The 22,305-nt window shown below is 38.2% G+C and overlaps 2 protein-coding genes across 8 annotated transcripts in view; both read right to left on the minus strand.

Annotated features, from left to right (window-relative positions):
* The window catches only part of LOC117610975 (TWiK family of potassium channels protein 9), a 222,782-nt gene that overhangs the window by 115,196 nt on the left and 85,281 nt on the right, over positions 1–22,305 (minus strand). The window lies entirely within an intron of this gene.
* On the minus strand, positions 14,083–15,433 carry LOC117610981 (uncharacterized). Its single transcript, XM_034338858.2, has 2 exons — positions 15,085–15,433; positions 14,083–14,542 (listed from the first exon to the last, which is right to left on the minus strand). Exons 1-2 carry the CDS (start codon positions 15,277–15,279, stop codon positions 14,222–14,224), a joined length of 516 nt encoding a protein of 171 aa, XP_034194749.2. The 5' UTR covers positions 15,280–15,433; the 3' UTR covers positions 14,083–14,221.

Genomic DNA, 22,305 nt, shown 5'->3' on the forward strand with positions numbered 1-22,305 from the left:
TGGTAAAAAGAAACGTGAAGGCGTACGAATCTCGCGAAATTGCAATTCCGTCGACGAAATGGAGTTCCGGTATTTTATCTGACGTCCGGCCTCGTCCACGTGTTTGAGGTGGAAACGGATGAGGCGAACTGTACATGTACATACATACGTACGTCCGTCATTTCAGGAAACAGGTAGATGCAGTTTTGGAAAAATTGCAAACGACGATAGCATTCGTCATGAGAAACATTCCAGCACAGTTTATACGAAACTTGTTGTCTTTCTAGATTTCGGGATGAGAAAATTTATGAGACGGGTGAGATGCAATTTTTGTCTTCGCAGCAATAAATTTATGTAAAAATGCAGATAGCTACACGTGACATTTTTTTTTTTTCTTTTTCAAACCACTTATGACATATCAATTTAAAACTCGACATTTTATGTAAACGACTACATAAATGTTTTATCAAAATTCTTAACACAAGATGACTGGCTTTTAGTCTGTAAGGTACTTACGGTATTTTGCATTTTTAGAATATACTTTCATTAGATACTACCATAAGCATAATTTACAATTTATTTATACTTTTGAAATTTAAATTAACGATGATTCCCCCGACAAAGTTTCATCTTAAAAAGTCTTAGGAAATCCTTAAATATAAGTGCATATAAAAATACGTTTATCGGCCAAAGTAACCTTGTATTCAACCACCTCTGTCTGTCATTCATTACTCCACGAAATGGATCCTTTTCCTTTTTAAGAGAAAAATATTGTACGAAAGTAAAATCTTATAGCGAAGTGTTCCCGAACGGCGTGATTTCGGTGATGTATCCAGGGGTGAGATAATTTTATTGAAAAACGACTCTGTGCTGAAATGTCGTTCCACGAATACATTTCGCGACGAAAGTTCCGTTCGCGAGGGTATGGTAATGGAGGCGCAATAAAACCCAGCGAGCAACGGTTGTAACGTCATGAAAACACGTTCCCTCCCTGCTGCTTCTTCGAAAACACACTTTCCCGTTTGGTTGTTCGTCGAAAAGGAACATACGATTCCCACAAAATCGCGAGCGAATCATGGGATTACGCGTTTCTACTGTTGCTTTCAAACGCGCCTTACGATACCATAGCATTTCCATTTAAATCGCGCTTCAAGTTCGTAAAATGGAAATTTATACCTTTCCAGGTTCATTTCGTGTCAAGTAAAGAAAAAATAAAGAATGAAAAACGGTGCCTTGAACAAATGGAGGCAAGTTTTTTTTATTTCACTCTTCCGTTGGAAAAAAGTTACTCTATTTTAAAGGATGGGCCAACGTCTAATAAGGAGGTGATATCCTTCCATAGCTTCGTTATTCCATTACCTCGAAAATCCTGAAGGAATTCAACGATTCGACCGGGGTATCTACGAAAAGGTGGTCGTTCAAAAAGCGAAATTACACGCGAGTTCCCGCATAATTTCGTGTAACGAGCAGAAAGTAGTAAAGAGGCTTTGATGTGAGGGGAATAGCGCGAGCCAAGAGGTATCCAGTCCACAAAAGGAATGAAAAGAGCAAAGTGAAAGAGAGAGGGGTAAAAGACTGGTAAGACTTAACCCTTATGTTAAGTTTATGAGGGGGCATGGTTGCAGGCTTGGAAATAGCTAGCGAGCTTCAGGGAAAAACGCATAGACGGTGGCGGAGAACGGACGAGAGTTAAGCTCGTGTAAGCTGCCTACGAAATTATGAGAGGGATAACGCTCGAGATCTCTTCCCGTTGAGATAGCCACGACTGGAATGTGCCACGTGCCACATACTTTTTCCGCTTTGGACAATAAACGGAAGTAGAATTTATTTTCTAACATTATTTCGTCCAGACTCTTTTCTCACTGTCGCGCATTCCCATGAATAAACCACTTGCTTCCTCTATTCTATTCTATTCTATTCTATTCTATTCTACACCCGACCGTTCCAAATCCTTTTGTACTCTTTGAAAAAAGTGAAAAAGGAAAATATTTTGTCACCCCTTTCATTAAATTTCGAAATATCAATAGTAAAATTAAACTGGTCCAGACGAACGGTTCATAAATGAAAATGTTCTGGAATGTGACACGGTTAATTGGTAGACCTTCTACTTTCTCCGGGCAATAGAATGAAATTTTCATATTCCCCCGGGAAATCCTGTCGTAAAGATTTGAAAGGGTGTTACAGGTGCGCTTTATCTTCCGGTTCTAATTGGTATTCACCAGTGTCGCATTCAAATTCGAGCCGCTCATAGGTTGGAAACGCAGGCGGAACGGTCGATCGTCGAACAGTTGGTTTACGTTCAACGAGTTAGTAGTCTGCGACAGCGCACTTCCAAAGTGGCTCGTATTTTTTCGCTAGCCATATCAATGCCTGCCATCGAAAAGGGTGCAGCACCTTGCGGCAATAGCCTCGTAAATCGCGTTCATCGTTTCGCGGTAACACGTTGCTGCGATCGCAACGGCCTTTATCTAACGGATTCAAGATGTCGATGCTGGCGGTTCGTGGAAGCCATTATAAAGTCCGCAACTCCTATATCTACCGATAAAAATTCCGCCTTCTATACCAAATTTTCGGATATTCATTATCCAACAAAGAAAATAAGTCATACATGGATGACCCTAGTACTTACACATGTACATATTCCAGACATTAGTCTGCATACGTGAATCGATTTAGAATCAGAATCGTGTCAAAGGGAGAAACCATGTATCGTTAGTGTGCGATTGTTATACGATTTCAAAGCGTGCACCTGTAGGAAATCTGCTTGACTGAATCAAAGACCGTAAAACAATCTCCTTGTTCGTGGTTGCATACATGATTAGAAATATTTGTATACAACGCGCCTATTGATATACCTATTATTTCTGTATCTTTGAAAAATAAAAATTCCAAATTTTAGGATACTTTGTTTTCTAATGAAAAAACAGGCACAGATAAGAAAGTAAAAATCAAGAAGACATATCTGATTTTAAGGGAAAGAGAGAGAAGAGAAAATTCTGTGTATTTTAGGCCAGCCATATTCAGGCTTTACCCCAGCCCGTTCGCTTATTTCCCGCCTCCTCGTTATGTATTTTATTCCACAGTGGGTAGAGCTCGCAAACGATTTCCCGGGTAAGTGGCAATTTGCATAAACGAACACCCCCGAAACGTATTTCTGTCCGTTTCCATGCCACGATTCGTCATCTCGACCAACTTTCCGCTGCTGTAACATCGTTACATCGCCGCCATGATAGAAACACCTGCTGAAAATCCGTCTACACTCCGTTCACGATGGTTTAATCGTAAACTATCGGTGAACTTTTCCCGGGATTCGCGATGGTTTATGCATCAATCCAAAACTCTTAACTCCTCGCCTTTCGTGTACTACAGTCTTCCACTTAACGATTTACCAACCGGAAGCTTATTAACTAACTTTCCGACGCCTCTACTTATCGACTGGAAATTGATTAACGATTAAACGATTCATTTATTACTCGATCAAAGTGTTCACGCTAGAGTAACTAGAAGTTTACTTAAGTTTTAGAAGGAGAAATCGAATGAAAAATAAGCCTCGAATGGCGAGAATGAAATTTCGTATCACAAGATGCTTTCTAAACGTTACGGATAATTAATCGACGCTAAAGGTTCTCTCATGGCGGACAGAAATAGATGAACCTGGGACAGAGGTTAATAAGCCGCGAACGATTTGGTCAAGGAGCGCTCGAGATTCCTCTAACTACCTGACTCACTGACGGATGCTTCGCGTGTGACTTCCGGTTCCATCGTTCCGCGTCACGGACGCCTCATCCTTCCTCTGTTACCAGCAGGGAGTGGTTTAACCCATCCATGACATAATACTTTTAAATATAATACGTTCCCGATACTTTAATTAATTTTTCTATAACTTTACTAAAAACATGTCAAATTAATCATTAATTTAATTAATGAAGCATCGACGTTCGTTTGAAAACGTCTATGTCAAAAGCGACGAAAGAACTCGCAACATAGTATTCGAATCTGCTAGGTACGCGGAAAACAATTTCAATTGCACGCGTATCCCGAGGGAAAAATGCCGCCGGATTTACATCGCGCTTAATTATTTCATTTGAATGTTTATGCAGTGTCAAGCGGGTTAAATACATGTGCCTGTAGCGTATTTCAAATAATTCAGTTTGGGCAAATATAGGCCAGCCTAGTTTATTTACGTTCATTTGCACGAAGGAGATAAACAAAGGGTAGAGAAGTTAATATTCCACTTTATATTCATGCGAGTGGTCAATAAATTGTTCAAAGGTGAACGAATCGACAGAGGAAATTCAATTTTTCCACTTTTCATCGACATACCGTGACATATCAATTTATATTTCATTATTTTCTAGAAATTTATAAAGCAAAAAGTGTTGTAAATTATAAAGATATTTTAATGAAACTTGCAATCCTTGTTGCGATAATCGATCGTTAAACAAGATAGTAAAAGTGAGTGGAAGACTCTTCGAACGAGATTTCTCTAATAACACGAAACATTCGAAATTTCTTTGAGGATGAAAATCAAATAGAACAATTGAAAACACGGGCCGGAGGTTTCGTTTATTAAAGGCCAATTATTTTTGTTCAGCCTGTTGGAAAAGCATTCGAGTTCCTGGTGATTCGCGAGACCTCTTGATATCGAGGTGACATGGAAGATTGTCGTTTGAAAAAATTCTAATCAATATTTCTTTCTGCAAACCAACTTTCTGGGTCCATTTATTTATTTTAGACTAATAATCAAAATTCGTTGAAATGCAAAATAATTCCTCGTAAAAGAACAGTTCAAGCAATTACAGTTTCATGAATCCAGAGGAAGTTTATTAGAACTGTTCGTGCAGGGATTGGAAGCCGCACTCTTAATTGAGGAAACTGGGCTGCAATTTCGGATTTCGAATCAACGTTCGACGTTCTCATGGACTTATGGTACGTCAATCATAATACATCACTCGTGATATGTCAATTATGATACGCCACGACGAATGGAAAGCAGAAAGTTACTGTAAACTAATGCAACTTCTGATCAGCCCCTGCTGATACTTCTACAAACAGATGGTTTGCTAATTTAAAATTTCGAAAAATTATACTTTTCCGCTACAAATTGTTTGCGTATGAAAAACTTCGAGGGGCTACATTTCTCGATATAAATTGCAACAAAAAGAGGATCAAAATATGCAACATTTTATTGGGTAACGTTGTCTGGTGGTAACCAAAAATGTTAATCGCGTTCATGGGAATATAGTGTGGCCGCAACGAAATTTATTGTTGCTACTTGAAAGCTGGAAGCCCACGCGATAAATAATCAGATATCGGCGAATTAATTGGTAGAAAATGTATCAGTTTGCCGGTGGATATTTATTGCGAAATGTCGCTGACTAATTGTTCGTTCTTTTCAACGCGGTCATGAATCTCTGTCAACGTTCCATGGATTTCTACTGCAGTTCGTTCCGCTCGGTATCTCATTTACGGGATGTATTTCACTCTGCGCCATCGAAGAAAATATTTCTACCATCGGACCGAATGATTTATATGGCAACTGTACATATTGAATTAACAAAGACCATCCTGTAACATCTTTCCAATGCTTCCTCTGCTAAATCAAATTTCCAAGATTAAAGAAGGAAATTGCTATCATGTTACGAGTTAAAAATGTATGAAAAATTATAAAATGAAGTTAAATTGATCTTTTCTTTAAATATTTCAGTAGAGTCAACAGAATGTTTACAACGATGTCTATGAAATACCAAATTACATTAACACTGTGCCTCTCGTCATGAGAGCCATGGAAGCTTGAAAAATCTTTACCCTCACCGCGGCAATATAACGAGAGACTACTGAAATATCAATATTGACTGTGATATTGAAGAGAGGGTACGACTTCTAAGGTAATGGTTCATGTAAAAATTGTAAATGATTAGTTAATTAGAGTTTGGAAGTCGGTAACCCGACATATTGGCAGCACAGTACTACATGCTAGGCAAAGAAATGAGAACAGAGCGGCTCGAAGAGAAAAATCGAGCGACAACGAAAAGCATGTGGAGTGACGAATGTGTTTCACCGCGATAAACGACGCACCCGTTTCCGGTGAAATTACGCCACTAACTACCAACCCCTTGAGAGTGAGCCGCAGCATCGATCCTCCGTCGGGAATACGCGACGTAATGCATCGACGTGCTGCGTCGAGCATGGCGGATGCTTGACTTATGAAGCCGGTTTATATTTTCGATTTCTGCGTTCGCTCCACTCTCCGTCGCATCGTCGACCGAGTTTCCACGGCTCTTCCGTTTCCGAGCGACGTTGCACACGCCGATTATTCGTGTTTTTGTCGGCGGGTTTCCGTTCCTCTGTCAGGTTATGGCTTCGGGCAACGAATCGACCGTTTCAACGGAGACGGATGCAAGTTTTTTTTTTTTTTCTATTAAGATCCTTTCATGATCTCCACACCGCTGATCGCTTATGTGCGAATGACAATGGCATTGTTGAAACGCGGATTTTTGTGCGTTTATTATGCCACCAGATACGTGAAATACGTGGATAAAGTATAATTGAATTTGGAAAATATAAAATTAGATGAAAAACATATTTTTCTATATTTTAAATTAACAATTTTAATTTAAACTAATGAGAATTAATTAAAAGTATACTTTTTCCAGTAAATCCAAATCCAACACCTTCGAATTATATTTTTCAGATAATAAAATACAAGAAAATTTCATTCTATTTATATAAGTGTTACATAAAAGGATCATTTAGAAATTGCAAGATAAACACAAGAACACTTGTAACGAAACATTTACACGTACAAACCTATATTGAAACGCGAATTCGGTGAAACGAAAACTATCCAAGGTGTATCCGAACGAACATTAAAAGCATTTTATCTCATTACAGTTGGTAGGAGGGTAGGAAAAATCCATTAACTCGGAACCCCGCGATCGAAAATAAATCACTGAGAAACATCCACCGACTAAATCCACCATAAAATCCAGTGGGTATTAACAAATCAGGGAAGTACTTTCTCGGTCTTCCCTTTTTCACTCAACGGGCTTAAGAGAATTTAGGAACTGGTCGACATCATTCCGTGTTCGTAGCGACGCTTAACTATACGTTACTAACCTCTCACGTTGCGATGTTTTCTCTCCTTGGAAACTTCGCACCGGGTTTACCATTCCTTTCCCACCGATTCTATGCTTCCTTATTGGTTACATGATTAGAAATATTTGTATACAACACGACTACATGATATGAAAAGTGGAATAGAAATACTGTGAATAATCAGTCAAGTAAAATGAGGTAAGCAGAGGCAGTGGTAGTCAGATAAGTAGTACAAATCAATGGAAAGTCAGACATATAGAATATCTACATCGCATAGTGAAATAATACATAGGATATGATGAAATAATTTATGTGATGGGTGTAATAAGTGATTAAAGAAGTAGCATAGGCAATAAGTAGTCAGACAAGTAGAATAGGTCAATATATCGTCAGACATGCGCAGTCCCTGGCAATCAAATCGAAACTGCTCATCATTCTCAACGTTTCTTATATTTTCCACAGAAATTCTGCAAGGAAAATGTACGTTCGTGAAAAAAGGAACAACCTAACGAAACTAACCACAGCTCAAGTCGAAGTACAGCAACCATTGAACGTCCAGAACATGGTCAGACACAGGTGCACCAGATACCGAGGTCAGAGAAATCTCTACCTTTTTTCTCGTCTACTCCACTTCCTTTACCTACGATTTCCTCTTTCTTCCTTTAAGCCGTTCATTTTCTGGCTGTACGGGAAAAGAGGAACGCGGCAATGTGCCGAAACCTTAACTTCATTATACCGGGGCTGTTTTAATTTTACCAAGCTGCGTTGGACGAGGAACCAACAAGATGAAAGAAGGACGAAACGCGAGTACACCGCGATAACGAGTGTTGTTGCGTACAAACCAGCTAGCTGGCCAGAAATAGAAGAGAAATTCGAATTACCTGGCCACCGTTTTTCAAGCGTACCTACATTTTTTTTTTTTCGCCGCGAAATGCGTGTTCTTAAACTAAGACGGTGAAATTTCATTAAGCGTGGAATATAATATTCTTAGGGAATTTCACGTTCGTACTGGTCCGACGATAAATAAAATATTACAGATCAATAAAAATACAAATAATAAAGTTAAAAAGTAAGTCGATGAAATAAACGCGACATTCCTTTTGCGAAGAACTATGCAAACCAAGTAACAAATGGGGTAGACTTCTTCTTCAGATAAAACAAGAGATTCTTCTACACACGTATCTCTCGTATTGCATAATCCATAATGTACACATCTAGATACAGACTGGTTTTCACGGAGACGAGGAACGTGCAACCTTTGGAATATTCCTTTTTATCCTTCGAAAGACTTCGCGTGTCAGAAAGCAGAGCACATTCAAAATTTCGAAGTTAAATCATAGCGAGGTACAGGCGGGAAATTGAATAAATAAAACTTGCTCTTAATAACTCCCGACTCATTAATCAGACGGAACGAATCACTTGGATAAATGGTGGAAAACTTTGAACAAATTAAACATGTCTAAAGGTAATTATCTGACCTTTAAACGGATGAAAATATTTGATGAAAGAAACAGAATTGAAATTAACTCGAAGGCGGTCGAGTTTCTTCTGCAGTGAATGAAGAAAGTTGTTAATTGAAAACTTCGTTTAATTTCGAATGAAAGAGGAAACAATGTCGAAGAATTTTTAAAGAAAATTGAACGGTGAAAGAAGTTTCTTTACGGGGAAAAATTTAATACACGTACTAAGAAGAAAAGTACGTATTTATAACAACAATCTACAATCTTTAATAATATTTAATTTTATCATTAAAGGAAGAAGCTCTGCGTGTTCGTTACTTTTAATTTTCCTTTCTCTTTTTTTACTATATTTTGTATAAGAAATTCTGTTAAAACTTTTTAGTTTTCAACAAGTTCAAATAGAGACTGTTAACAGTCGCTACTCTTAAGCTGCCAATAAACTTCTTCAGTTTACGAGCACGGTGGATCTCGCAAGAAAACGTGACTCGGTTTACTCTATGCAATTTTCTTGCCACGCAATTTTTACTCCGCCAACAGCAACGCATTTTTCCACATTTAATGAATCACGATAAACATCCCTTCCGAACCGTGAGCTAAGGAAAGTTCCGCCTGCGTTAAAATACTGCCCTTACTTTCCGCAATTACGTTTCGAATAATTCTGGCTCTCTAGCTCGACGAAGGCAACGTATATTTACAAAGTTAATTAAATTCTTAATTAAAAAACAACTTTCAACCGCGATACGTGTTAAATTATTGAACTCCTTTTCTCACCAGCTAGAAACTTAACAACAAATTACACTTTCTATTTCGAAAAGAGCAAAGTTAAAAAAGATATTAATTCTTATCAATGACTCGTACAATGATTCTATTCTTTCCATGAATCATCGATTAAATAATTGATCGAGCAACTTTGTAACGCCTAATTAATTCTACCCCCTTGGACAGTCGAACGATTAATGGAGATAAAATGATCTAATAAAATTACTTGAAAATCAGGGCAATAGCTTCTGATCAAAGTGGCACAATTATGGGGGCCATAATGCGACCGAAGTTCCATTCTATTCTATCATGGCTGCTCCTCTACGAGCCGTTCGAAGCAGGATGCTACCGTTTCTCGTGTGCAACAAAAGGGGACTTAGAGCTTAATCGCGTTGCTTGCAGCCCACCAACTAATGCACCATGGAATCTGATTTAACCTCGTATCATTCCGTTACCATGATTACATTCCTTACGATCGAACCTGTCGAATAAACACGATCGCCTTTGGAACGATTTAATTGCGTTCGTTTCACCTGAGACAGCTGACACCTATCGTTGCTTCGGAAAATCCCTTTCGTTACGGTAGGATTGCAATGTAAAATCAGAATTATATAAATGAAAATTTAATTAAATTGCGCGTGAATAAGTTTTTCATTCGCTCTACCCATTTTGTTGCAAGAGGAAATATAATAACGGTTCGTTGTGCAGAGAAATGGCGTAACGAGCAAAGGTTGTCCCTTGATGTATTTCACGTGCTTCAAAATTCGTTTCACATCAACAAAGTAGCTTTAATAAGCAACCTGCATGAAAGTCGAATCGAATTATTCTGGCTTGCGAGCTTTGAAGCCCGTTTACGTGAAATTGCCAAGCTTGAATCACATCAAGCTCGAAAAAGGAAATTGTATTATGTTTCTTCTGTGTATAGTTGTTAATTACGAGAAAGCAATTAACTGAACACTGCATTTGGCTGTCGTAAATTTGAATGTTAATTGGAATTCTCTACTAGTCTAAATAATAAATAAATTTCACTCAGGCAAATATTTGAATTCCGACCAATATTTGCATACACTATATTATACCATCTTTCTACCAAGAAAAGAACATATTTGTACAGAATACAAGCTGTTTATCTATTGCCATTTTTCTTACTACAATAGAATATGGATTTCAAAGAGTCGTAAGTTGTTACCAAAGAATAGAGAAAGAGCTTAACTTTTAACTTATGAAAAAAAAAAAAAAAAATAGTGGATTACTCATTGGTACACCTGATACATTGTAAGGTTTCAAGCTCATCTAGGTTCAAAGTGGCAATTTGCATTCAGCAACGGTAAGCTTTTATGAAATGCGAGACAATCGTCTTCTGTGCGCAACTCGCTCGTAGCCAGTTATGATTCCATTACTTTGCGCGAGCCATATCGTTGCATTTCGGAGAGTTCCACGAGAAACAACCTTACCAAAAGCTTCACCAACGCCGGAGGAAAATTTATTAATTTACCCCCGGTGCAAACTAACGCCGAACCTCGCCAATTTTCCACGGCCATTGTTAATGCCGGTGTCTTCAATTTCTAAGAGAATAAGCTATCGATTTCACGATAGCGATGCATTCCTGAATTAATATTGTGTAATTAATTAATGGCGAGCATCAGGTTTCGGTGTGGTAACAATTACTCACGAGCAACACGCGTTTATCTTCAGATAAATAAAAGGGTTTTCATGCACATGTGCGCCGACTCTGAATACAAGGGATTTGAAAAAACAGATTTATAATAAATTATCGCTGATATTTTTCTTCCAAGATATGCTGAAAGAAGTGTAAGAAAACTAGAAAGTAAATCAGATAGAATAAAATGAAATTCGTAGCACAGACTGTACCTACAGTTAAAGTAACCAGTTCAAAAGCGATTCTTACAACTTCTCCTTTACTCTTACAATAAAGCGAAACGCGACTGCTTTCGACGCGTTTCGAAGCTGAAGCAGCGAAAGCGGAACGGAACAATCGTCTTTGGGTCGCGACAAAAGGGAGGTGAATCCTGAAACCGTGTAGCCACGCAATAGCAATTGCAAAACCGCCAACCACCACCGTGGAATTCGCACTAATGCCATTCACTTCGCTAGTCTGATAGCCTCTAGCCCCTTGCAACCAGTAGTCATAGCGGCCGGCCATTGGTCATTTTCTGGCTGCAATATGCTTTCAAGAGCGAACCCGTAAATCCTCGGGAATATTTCAGAGATGGATAGATTTTACCATACACAGAGATGTTACAAAAAAAAAAAAAAAAAAGAATAGTGAACAAGATTTGGTGGAGCGGTAGAAAAATTAGATCCATTAACTAAATAACCCTGAAGATGATACAAGTTGCGCATTAAAATTACAAAACAGTAAATATCCATAACTTCTGGAACGTTGCACGACAGAAAAATGAAAGCGTTACATTTTGTCGATTTTCTTTATCGCATATACCCCTCGTTCTCGAGGGAGCAAACATTTTTATTCATTCCAAGGAAAAAGCACATGAAAACCTCACCCCGGTGAATTTCACGTCTCTGCAGAACTAATGATAAATACCATCATTACTCTCTCGAAACACCTGATGCAAGATATCCACATAGGTATTTTTGCCGTGAAAAGAAAAACAGAAACATCTACAGAGGCGTTTCGTCCTTTCATCTTCATGAGATATTGAGAGTCTAACTGACCAGAGAGATATTCAATTTGTGATTAAAGAATTTCTAGTTTGAACTTGAAAAAAGATTATTTTAATGACAAATATCTCGTACGTCTTACTTATCGTAAAGCTGAATATATTCGAAGGCAATTAGTTGGTACGTATTCCATTTGAAACTAAAATAGATTATTTAGTCCGAGGTTACCGGCGCCGATTTCCATTAAATTCGAGGGAAACAACGCAGTCCGTGTCGGCCTATAATCCGCGAAAACATAGTCGAACTATGAACAACGTATAGCCAGGAACAATTCGAATCCGTTTAAATGGTAATTCGGCAAGCTAGTTGCCACCTAAAGGCCTTACGATACCGTTCCCGGTTACATCGTATTTAAACGAGCCTGGCTTGAATCACCATGTATATGAATAACAATTTTTTCCTCTTCTCTCTATGTTTTTGCATCTCTGATACACCGAAACAAATGTTTTCCATAAAATGCCGAGAAAATAAACGGAAGAGAAAATATCGCGTTACACCAATCATTATCTGTTTGTTATTTATAAAACTGGACCTTTTTCCTTTGGTATGATTTTTCAGCAAATAGTGAAACGAAAAGGAATAAAAATGGAATAGCAAATTTTGAAATATACAGAATCCATTTCATTTTCCTTCTATTATAATTTAATAGGAATTTGAATATTCCTTGATTGATTGATTAATCCGTCGACCTCGATCAGAGTTATCGATGACCAGCGTTATGAATTTAATTTAGTAAAATAATTGAAATTGGAAGAAGAAAGGAACTATTAAATACTGCTGAAATTGCATAGTTAATTTAATATGTTATCCATAATGTTTCTTACTGTTTTGTTCACTACCTGACATGACTGCTTTTACTGTCATTTATTTTTTTTTCTTTGAAGTCGTGTCTATGATTATTGTAGCGAACACAGCAATTTCCTAGAGAACACGGTAGAAGTAAATATAAATTTGAACGAAAAAAGCAACCTCGAATACGATCTTCAAATATCAAAGGGGTGGTATTCCTTTTATTGGAAAACGATTCGCTATAAAATTTCAAAGCAACGTAAATAAATAGCTGCCGCGACTAGGGAAACGTGAATAAACGAATTGTTCGTAAATTGATAAAGCGATAGACAACATCAAAGGCATAACAAAATTAAATTTCACGATTTTTTAAAATAAAAACAAGATCCGAGTACAAGAGTTCAAATTTAACTTCGCTGTTATTAATATTCATTTGATGTTTTCTGTTACCATCAGGTTTGAAATAAAAGAGAAAAAGTATTTTTCAATGAATTTTACTACCTGTGCTCTAAAAATATTTTAATTAAAGCGAATGAATTGTAACCTTTCTGTTCATTTTACATTTCAGTCATTTGTTTCATTCTCTTCAGTAAAATTGAGTGAAAATGAAAAAAGAAAAATTATTGAGTTATTGTAATTTTAAATAAAAAATATCGCTATGCACTTTGGATTTATTTTTTCATTTATCATTTTTTTGGTTATAGGTTCCCAGTTTGGAAACGGCCTGTATATGAATGTAAGCAGAATTTCGTTTGCGAAATGCACGTCGCCGAGCCAAATCCCGTAAATTTCGAAAGCTATTAAGTTTATCGTGCCACCGTAAGAAGCTGCTAAGTTTTATAAATGGCATCCTACGGTGGCCACCGTCTTCGATGCAATCTACGAAAGAAGCTCGTCCCTCATTTCACTTAATTCTCGTGGCCGTGTGCCGAACGGAAGAACAAAAGGATTCTGCACAGACTTACCAAGTACCAGTACGATTGATATATTGTAATAGAAAACGATTCGTTCGTCTTAACGTCCTCTTCCATTTACAATCGCCAGCCACTCTCTATTTAGCTTCGAAAGGTATTGAAATCTTTCAGACAATGGGGCCGTTTAAATGGCTGGACCTCTTGAAATGGCGAACCTATACTTTCTTCGCAATTTCAATCTTATTTGATACTTTTCTGAATAACCAATTTCTTATTATACGTTCTTTCATGATTATTCTAAGATTTTGCATATTTATTACTTATCAAATGTCAAATCTTGTAATAATTCAACTTGACAAATTTAAAAAATAAAAATTGTTTTCTATTCGACAAAGGATACTTTTAATCATAATCACCACAATTTAGTTATATATTATAAAATTCACAAGAATGATGAACCTAATCGTACAGTAGGTATCAAATAACAAAATTACTCTTTAAGAATCACGGTCGATCGAGTTACAAATGATCAGCAACGCAAACAGCGTTCGCCAAACTAACTGTGGGTGAAATTAAAGGTGAACGAGGTTTTACGAATCGTTTCGTCTTCCGTGATCCTACGTTAGAGCTGGTCAACTTCCTTTGACTTTTCACCGACGTGATTTTGCGGGAAGGGATCGTGTTTGACTTGATGGAATTGGAAGAGGGCAAAGGTAATTTAGCGAATCTCAAGGCAATGCGATTTGCACGATCTAATTCATCGGACATAGGGAGGAAATAGTGACCCCGGTGCCTTCTTAGTATGCCATACTCGACTCCCCTTTTCAACGCTGCTTTTACCTGTAATTATCGATTACCTAGATTTATACACTCTACCGATCTTTTACCCTCTAATTAAGCTGGGAACAGTGTCATTAAATGATACCGGCTTCATTTACTTCGAATCCTTTTCTAATAATTACTAGCTAATTGGTAGTTATTTTATTTCCCAATAAAATTGTTTGCTGAAATTTCCCTTTCTATTTAAAATATTTTCTATTTGATATTTCAGATTATCCTTAATAGACGTACAAATAGAATACAGAAAATATTTCATAAATAAAGCTTATCAAAAAAGCAAAGTTTCAATGCAAGATTGAACTGACACAAACTATGAAACATTGTAACAAAATAAAACAAATCGAACAAAATTTTATTCCACCGAAATTTCAACTAATTTTCACATACATCAGATATATTTAACTCTGTAACACGTAGCTCAAACTAATACGAAATGGAACGAAAGCTTTGAATGACTCTAAACTCGGCCAAAATTACTCCTCGAAATTGCTTGCTTCGAAAGGGTTTCTCTACGTCACAATTATCACCTTGAAACCACTCACTTGTCGTTTAACCTGTCCCTCACCCATATTCGTCCCGTAGTTTATGTAACCTATGATCCTGTTAGTAGTGGATCCTTTGGTCTCACGAAGGTCTTGAATAGCGGACACGATTAGAGCAGCAATTTTCATCGGTTTCACGTTTCGAACTTTTCTCCTCGACAATTTCTTCGTCACCCTTCCTCTTTTTCGAGCCATTACCGAACGATTAAACCGTCCACCGTCCACGATCAGAATAATTAAAACTTGAAATTTTTGTCGACTAGTCAGCGACAATCTTTAAACATTTTATATAAACGCCGAGAATTTATCACGTTAATAGATGTCGAAAAAAAAACTTTTGATCGATCATTCGTTCATTTGTTTCGATCAATGTTTCGAACTGAAGTTACCGTTTAATTTAACGAGTAATTGAGCAAATTTCAGTAGACTGTAGATTTTTAATTAAATTATCAATTTAACAGAAGGCAAATAATATTTTTTCGCGATCGGAATATTTACAAAATTTTAATTGCTGTTTGAGGATTAAAAGTCCCCGTTTCGATCTCGCTCACAGAATCGCAGAGAAAAGTGCAAATTTACCGTGACGTTTATTGATTCCACGCTAACAGTCGTTTCGATGCCAATGGAAGGTACGGTTTAATCGTAATTATCTACCACTGACAATGGATAATAATTAGCGACAACAGAAGTTGCATGCGATCGGCAACGAATTGCAGACAACCGACACCCGGACAGTTCGTTCCCGCAATTAATTCAAAACAGTCTTTTGAGCTGTCGCTATTTCGAACGAGAATTCCACATCGTTATTTCTCTGTTGATTGAAGTCATTTTCGATACACCGAGCGTATAAAATAACAACGTCACTGGTTACTCTATGTATTGTACTTTTCACATGTCTACAGGGGATGTGATGTTTTATTCGAAAATTTCAAATGTAAAATTTTATCAAAAATTTTGACAAATAAAATTGAATTCTCTATATCAAGAAAGTCTGACGTCTTTTTTTTCAGCCCATTCCTTTCTTTCCATTGCAGCACGATCGGTCAACTTTACGATAGGCATATTACTTTTTCGCCGGTGAAAAAGTAAGAGGTCTTGAATAATACATTGCAGCATGCAGATGCACTCCGCACTGGTATCAGTTTCAAGGAAGCGTAATCACCCTTTTACTGGCACCCAGGGTGCTCCGATAAGACCGGCACACGGTTACGTGCAAATTAGTTTCCGTCAGTGATACGTGGCACAGCTGTTGATACGCGAGAACGTCGTTACGATGATCGAGTGCAAAGCCCCTATCAAACCGCTAATAAAGAATGGAGCAAGTTTATCCGAGCCTCGCGTGTGTCATTTCAATTTGTCCGACTCGAAATTGATACGAAAGTCCGTGTTGGGTTTCCTCTATGAACACCTCTCCGTAAGGAGAAATCGCGAGGGGATTACTCAAAAGGACAAGCTTATCCTCGGGGAGAAAATGACACTCGTTTGGTCAAAATATGATAGAAATTTCATTCAGAGAAATTGATAACTTTCGAAGAAATTTTTTAAAAAATTTCCAAGCATTTTCCAATAATTTTCCAACAATTTTCAGAGATGTATGGGCACAATCATCGATAGAAAAGAGAAATTACTCTGTTTTATTATGTAAAATTCAGGAACTGTTAGACTTTGCTGGACAGAATTTTTCTTTCAGTTTATTTAAGCAAATCTCGGCCCATAAAACGGAGGATAAAATTAAAAGAGAAAACTCGAGTTGGAGATAAGGCACGTAGCTGCAAGACTTCTAGAAATTCTTTCAAACGTTAAGTATTACAACGACTGGTAACAAGAAAAAGGCACGAGATTACAAGCGACCCCTGTGGCGTGAAAGAAACGATAAAGGATTATTAAAATGGAACCTGGTAAACGTTCTGATAAGAAACATTGCATGCTGTGTTAAAAGGGTATTATAATACGTGATTGATGAAAGAACAACGTTATCCGTAACTATAAATCAATGTTCCCTTCATGAGCATGTTCACGTTGCTAGCTTCTAAATACCAACAAAATCATGCCATTTTAGTTAATAATAAAAAGTGTTCTTTTCTAAAAATTAAGTTAGGAAATTTCTCCCAGTGCCAAATAAAAATCCTAGTCACACCAATGAAAATATCTCGTACAAATAAAAATTCTAAATAAATGTAATCAACTTTTAGACCCTGTTATAAAATTTCAGCTAATTTAGCCTGCTGAAAAATTGTAACAGTTATAACGACACAAATGGATCCTCTTACAATGCAATATTACCTGCTGTAAGATTAACCATAGGCAGCTTTCGAGCATCCGGTTCGCGAATGACGCGATAATTATCCAGAGCCAAGTGTAATTAAGTCGTTAAAACGTGGCTGTCCTTTTCTTAACGTTGCATACGATATTTTACAGAAAATTTATCGGAGATCAAAGCGACAAGAGGCCAGTGCCAGTGGACACGACCAACAGTTATCGGCGGTAAAGCTGGCTGGGTCGGTGCTTTATCGTTTAATATTCTAAGTGGTCGTAGTACGAAGTGGCGTTATTGCCCTCGTTAAATCTAACGGACCGGGCTAATTATGCAGCCGGTTGAATTATTTGCGTCCTCCTTTATCGCATGCATTGCAGAAAGTGTTGCCCAGATGGGAACAAAATTTTAACTGCATTTTGTTCGCGGACGAACAATTAACTGTTCATCGCGCTCTTAATTCCTTTCCACCCACCCTTTGAATATATTTTCCACGAATGCCGACCATTTCAAGAGCTTTACACCGGAAACGTTGATACGACAAAGTGTACGGAGCGTCTCTCGTAAATGGAAATTGTTTTAGTCGAGCTTAAACGATACGTAGTAACGTGCAAAGAATAATGTAAAATAACAGTTTGTTACGTGAACAGTATAATAAATGTAAATATCATTTTAAGTATCACGAGCCAATAAAATTAATGAAAAACTTCATTGTAGTCTCACGATTGCACATAATTTTGATTTAATCTACAGATTACATCGAGTTCATTATGTCAGCTCCTATCTTTTTATTAAATCAGTACCATCTACTGACAGGTAAATGTTATTTTGCTTTCATCGATAAGCGTACTCATTGTAACGAAAATAATTGATGTTCCAAATGACGTCGTTAAAAAATAATTACCTATTTATACTTTTTCCTCTTAGTTTTGCAATATTATATTCCCGAGTAATAAGAATTTGATTGACTAAAATAATCTTGATTCTGCATCTCTATGAATAATTATCGTGTTCATAATGTACGAATGTATATTTAGTAGCAATGAAAAGCGTCTGATCAGCAATATTCCCCTTTCTCGCTCAATTCGACCGGCTCTGTTCTAATGATTCTCGACATCGAAACCCCATGACTCGACGTATATAAATCAACCGACAAATCGAACTTGAGAAATGGATTCTTCGCTTCGCTTTGTCTTCCTTGATCAAGCTATAGTATAACGCTATTCGAGAGCGGTGGTCTGCTGGAATCCAGTGGAGATAGAGAAAGGTCAATTAATCTCTCCGGGGATCAATGAAAGATCGAAGAATTTCATGTCGACTCGGAAAGAAGAAGAGGAAACAATCTCACCGATCTGCGTCGTTTCGCAAAGCACAGTGTTCGGCGAGTGGCTCTCCAGCCTGTTTTATCCGAGACATGATCGCGGCGAACAGAAGAACTTTCAATTATATTCGTATTCAATTACGACACGCTGCGCTGCTTGTTCAAACGTGGTTTGTCGAGAAGCCCACTCATACCGGATACAAGCGCTATCGTATACGCCCAGTAAATAAGTTCAAAGAAACGGGAGCTTCTGTGGGTCAACATCGCGAAAGGGTATTGTGTTGAACGTCAACGAGCTATACACAGATTTGTATAGTGTGATTCAATTATTACACGCCCGGCACCGGGGAGATTCCTTTTAATTTTCCTAACTATAAAATTTTTCATAGATGTTCAGTCTTATGTTCTTCTAAAAATTTCTTTTTATTTCTTTTTACTCCCCGAAACATCGATTACAAAATAACCAAAGACATTAAGCAAAAGCAAGTACAAAAAGTATTTGATCAAACAGTCGTGTCGCGTTCGTAAATCTAATGTCAACAATAACGGCGAACTGAGGCAAAAAATCCAAAAAATCCTAATTTCAACGCACGTACAGTTAAACCGTAAAACAACTCGTCCGGGATTGCATCGAACGAGCGTCGATCGAACACAATTATACTCTTCAATAATTCATAGTCCCGCATCCGAGTAAAGCGCATTTCCCCGCCTCGGAGCGTCTGTTTATTCATATGCAGGGAATGGATCTCAGTAAATAGGAACAGTTCGAACTTTCGAACGTCCAATATCGTAGGGGCTAGGATGAACGATGCTGCAACGGGTATGCATCAAATCAGTATTACAATGATATGTGATACCTCAACCCACTGTACCCGTAGAGATTTGAAATTTTTAATGCAAAAATATTAAATGGAAACTTCTTCAGATAATAATTTTATACTAACGTATGTATATTAAACCATCAAGGGAAGTTAATTTGAGTGAAGTGTGTGACACCCCAACTGACTACTTTAGGGTTAAGCATCTCAAATAACATACCGCCCTTATTTGTTTGGATTAGAAGAGGAATAAGTATCAGAGCAACCTTTCAAAGTAACACGATATTCTAATACTTATATCCTGACTCAAACAAAGGAAAGCACCACCGGGAACATTCCCTTTTAATTAGCCGACACAAAGCACTCTTGAGTAATCTTGATACTTTTATGATCGTTAAAGTCTGTAATTGATTGGAACCACAAAGTATTCCTTTGTAATATCATCTTTGTATCTTTGTAACGTAACACGTTGCTCTGATAGAATGTATCGATGTTCCTTCCTAGCCGAAAGCAAGCGATCTTCGGTAGCCACAGAGATATCGAAGGCAGTCGTGAGAAATGGCACACCTTGTATTTCGACGCGGTTCCTATGTCGGTCGATCTTTAATAGCAGCGAGTATCCGTCGAAACGAGGATCGTTTCGCGAGCTCTGGCCCGAATGCAGCGAGTGGAAAGTGATCGATCCAGGAGGGAACGAAAGCGGACTCGCGAATCGAACACTCGGCCAGTATGCAGGCTGGAACGGCGGAAGCGCATCCTAGGAATTACCGGCATTCCGTCGGATCGTACTAGGATTGCTCAGTTTCCACGCGACCCCGTAATCACCGATAGGACTTACTCGAATGCAATTGATCCGCGGCTAATGGCTGTACTCGCGATAATACCATAACAGTCGTGCATCAACGGCGTCTCTGATTCTACTACAGATTAAGGGTGAAACAGAGTGCTGCTAACTTTCTATAGTCACACTTCCCCGGATGAAAGTTTCCTTATACAGAATATCTCAAAATTAATGTATCATCTTGAAAATTCTTTGACTATGTAGGTGGTGATTGATTTGATGGTTAAGAATACCCAAGACCTGCCAGATCCCATAAGACATCAACTAGCCTGATAATTCAAATTTAGCCGTATTTTAGCCAATTTAGAGGATAAGTTCGATTGGCCATTAGCAATTCTGGATAACAGATAAGCCTAACTGCCGCGTAGACGAGCTCGAGATCTCGAGAATTCACGATGCCATGGCAAGCTCATAAAGAATTCACGTCCAGCCAGCCTAGTCAGCTTGGGGTTAGGTAGCAAGAGGAACCCTTCTCCATGGGCTACGAAACTAGTTTCTACCTGTCAGTATCTTATCTGGCAAGAAGACCCACGAGGAAACGTCGTGGCTCGTTAATACTTTAATTTCGTGCTCCTTTGTGACAGAGCCACGGGCCCCTGACAAACGGAACTCGTGCGCCAACTTTCCGAGCTTAATTGTTTGCTTACCGAATTGTTGTTAGTTAAAGTGGAAACTTGCTGATAACTCGGGCTACGGGAAAACGAACGAGAGAGATGGATGCGCTAGTTGGCGCAAATGGAAAGGAGAGAAGGAAAAGCATTAAGCGAATGGATTCTCTCGCAGCCGAATAGGAACTGCCAACAAGAAAGTGCTACATCATCCGACCTGATCGTGCTGAATCATCTTAGCAAAACGTTTGGAATTTAAAAATCCTTGGATTGTTTCATCAACGGGTAAGATTGAATCGTACGAATTGAGGTTACCGATTGAAACTGATATTTTTCGAATATCAATCGAAACTCATTCGATATCGAATATTTTTTTAACCAAATAATTATTGGAAAGCAATTCGATCTACATTCAAAGGTAATGGATTTTTATAAATCTTCGAGAAAAATTTACTTATCCGTCTGAGGGGAAAAAGTGAAGGACGTCCCATGAAAATTCATAGGCCATAAAAGACTGATGAGGTGCAACGGAAAGGAAGACTCAATTTTAGGATCTACGCATCCAGATCCGTAAAAATAAGCAGAGAGAAAGTTCAGCTTCTCTCTCGGTGTATTTTCACGTAAGCTGGGCTGAATGCCAGACCGAAGGTATGAAATTTTTCTTCGTTCCACCATAATTTCCTATCCCTAACCCTTAACCAACCGCACCGTTCCACCGATGTTCCTTCCGCTTGAACTCGTGCCAAAATAATACGAAGAAACATAACAGGATCCGATTAGAACCTTATCTAGGTTACGTTTAATAACTTTCTGTGCCAAACCTCCAACAAGGTAGCCTCTTCAGCAACAAAAAGATTGTTTTACAAGACTTTAAGTCCTTCGTTTCTTCGTTTTTCTTGGAATCTGAAGCTTCAGCTTTGAAACACCGATGAAAAATAATATTTCCAAGCTCAAAGTTAATACGAATTATTTCAACAATTTTCCCGGACCATCTTAGCGGACTTCCACTTGTAGGAAACATCCAATGCAAACGGTATATCTCAAGGTATTCTACGACTAACACTTTCCTGGTGGGTCGTCGACGATACCGGTGACAGTTCGACGAACAATTTCAACGCACCGACCGGCACTAATGTTGCGAATACATTTGCAAGTGTAAACCCAGTTCGAATACCAGACGAATGGGTGCACAGTGATGCTGTAGCATCGACTAACTGGAACGACTGGAAGTACCAGTTGGAATCCCCGACGATCGACTCGCGAATATGTACCATTCGCGATTCGAATTCCTGCTTCACCAGGCTGCCTGTCCATTGGGACGATTACCCATCGCGCTACGTTTAGAGGAAATCCGGTCAGTCCGCGGATACATTGTTATC

This window comes from Osmia lignaria, chromosome 3 (genome assembly GCF_051020975.1).
Source record: "Osmia lignaria lignaria isolate PbOS001 chromosome 3, iyOsmLign1, whole genome shotgun sequence".
NCBI lineage: Eukaryota > Metazoa > Arthropoda > Insecta > Hymenoptera > Megachilidae > Osmia > Osmia lignaria.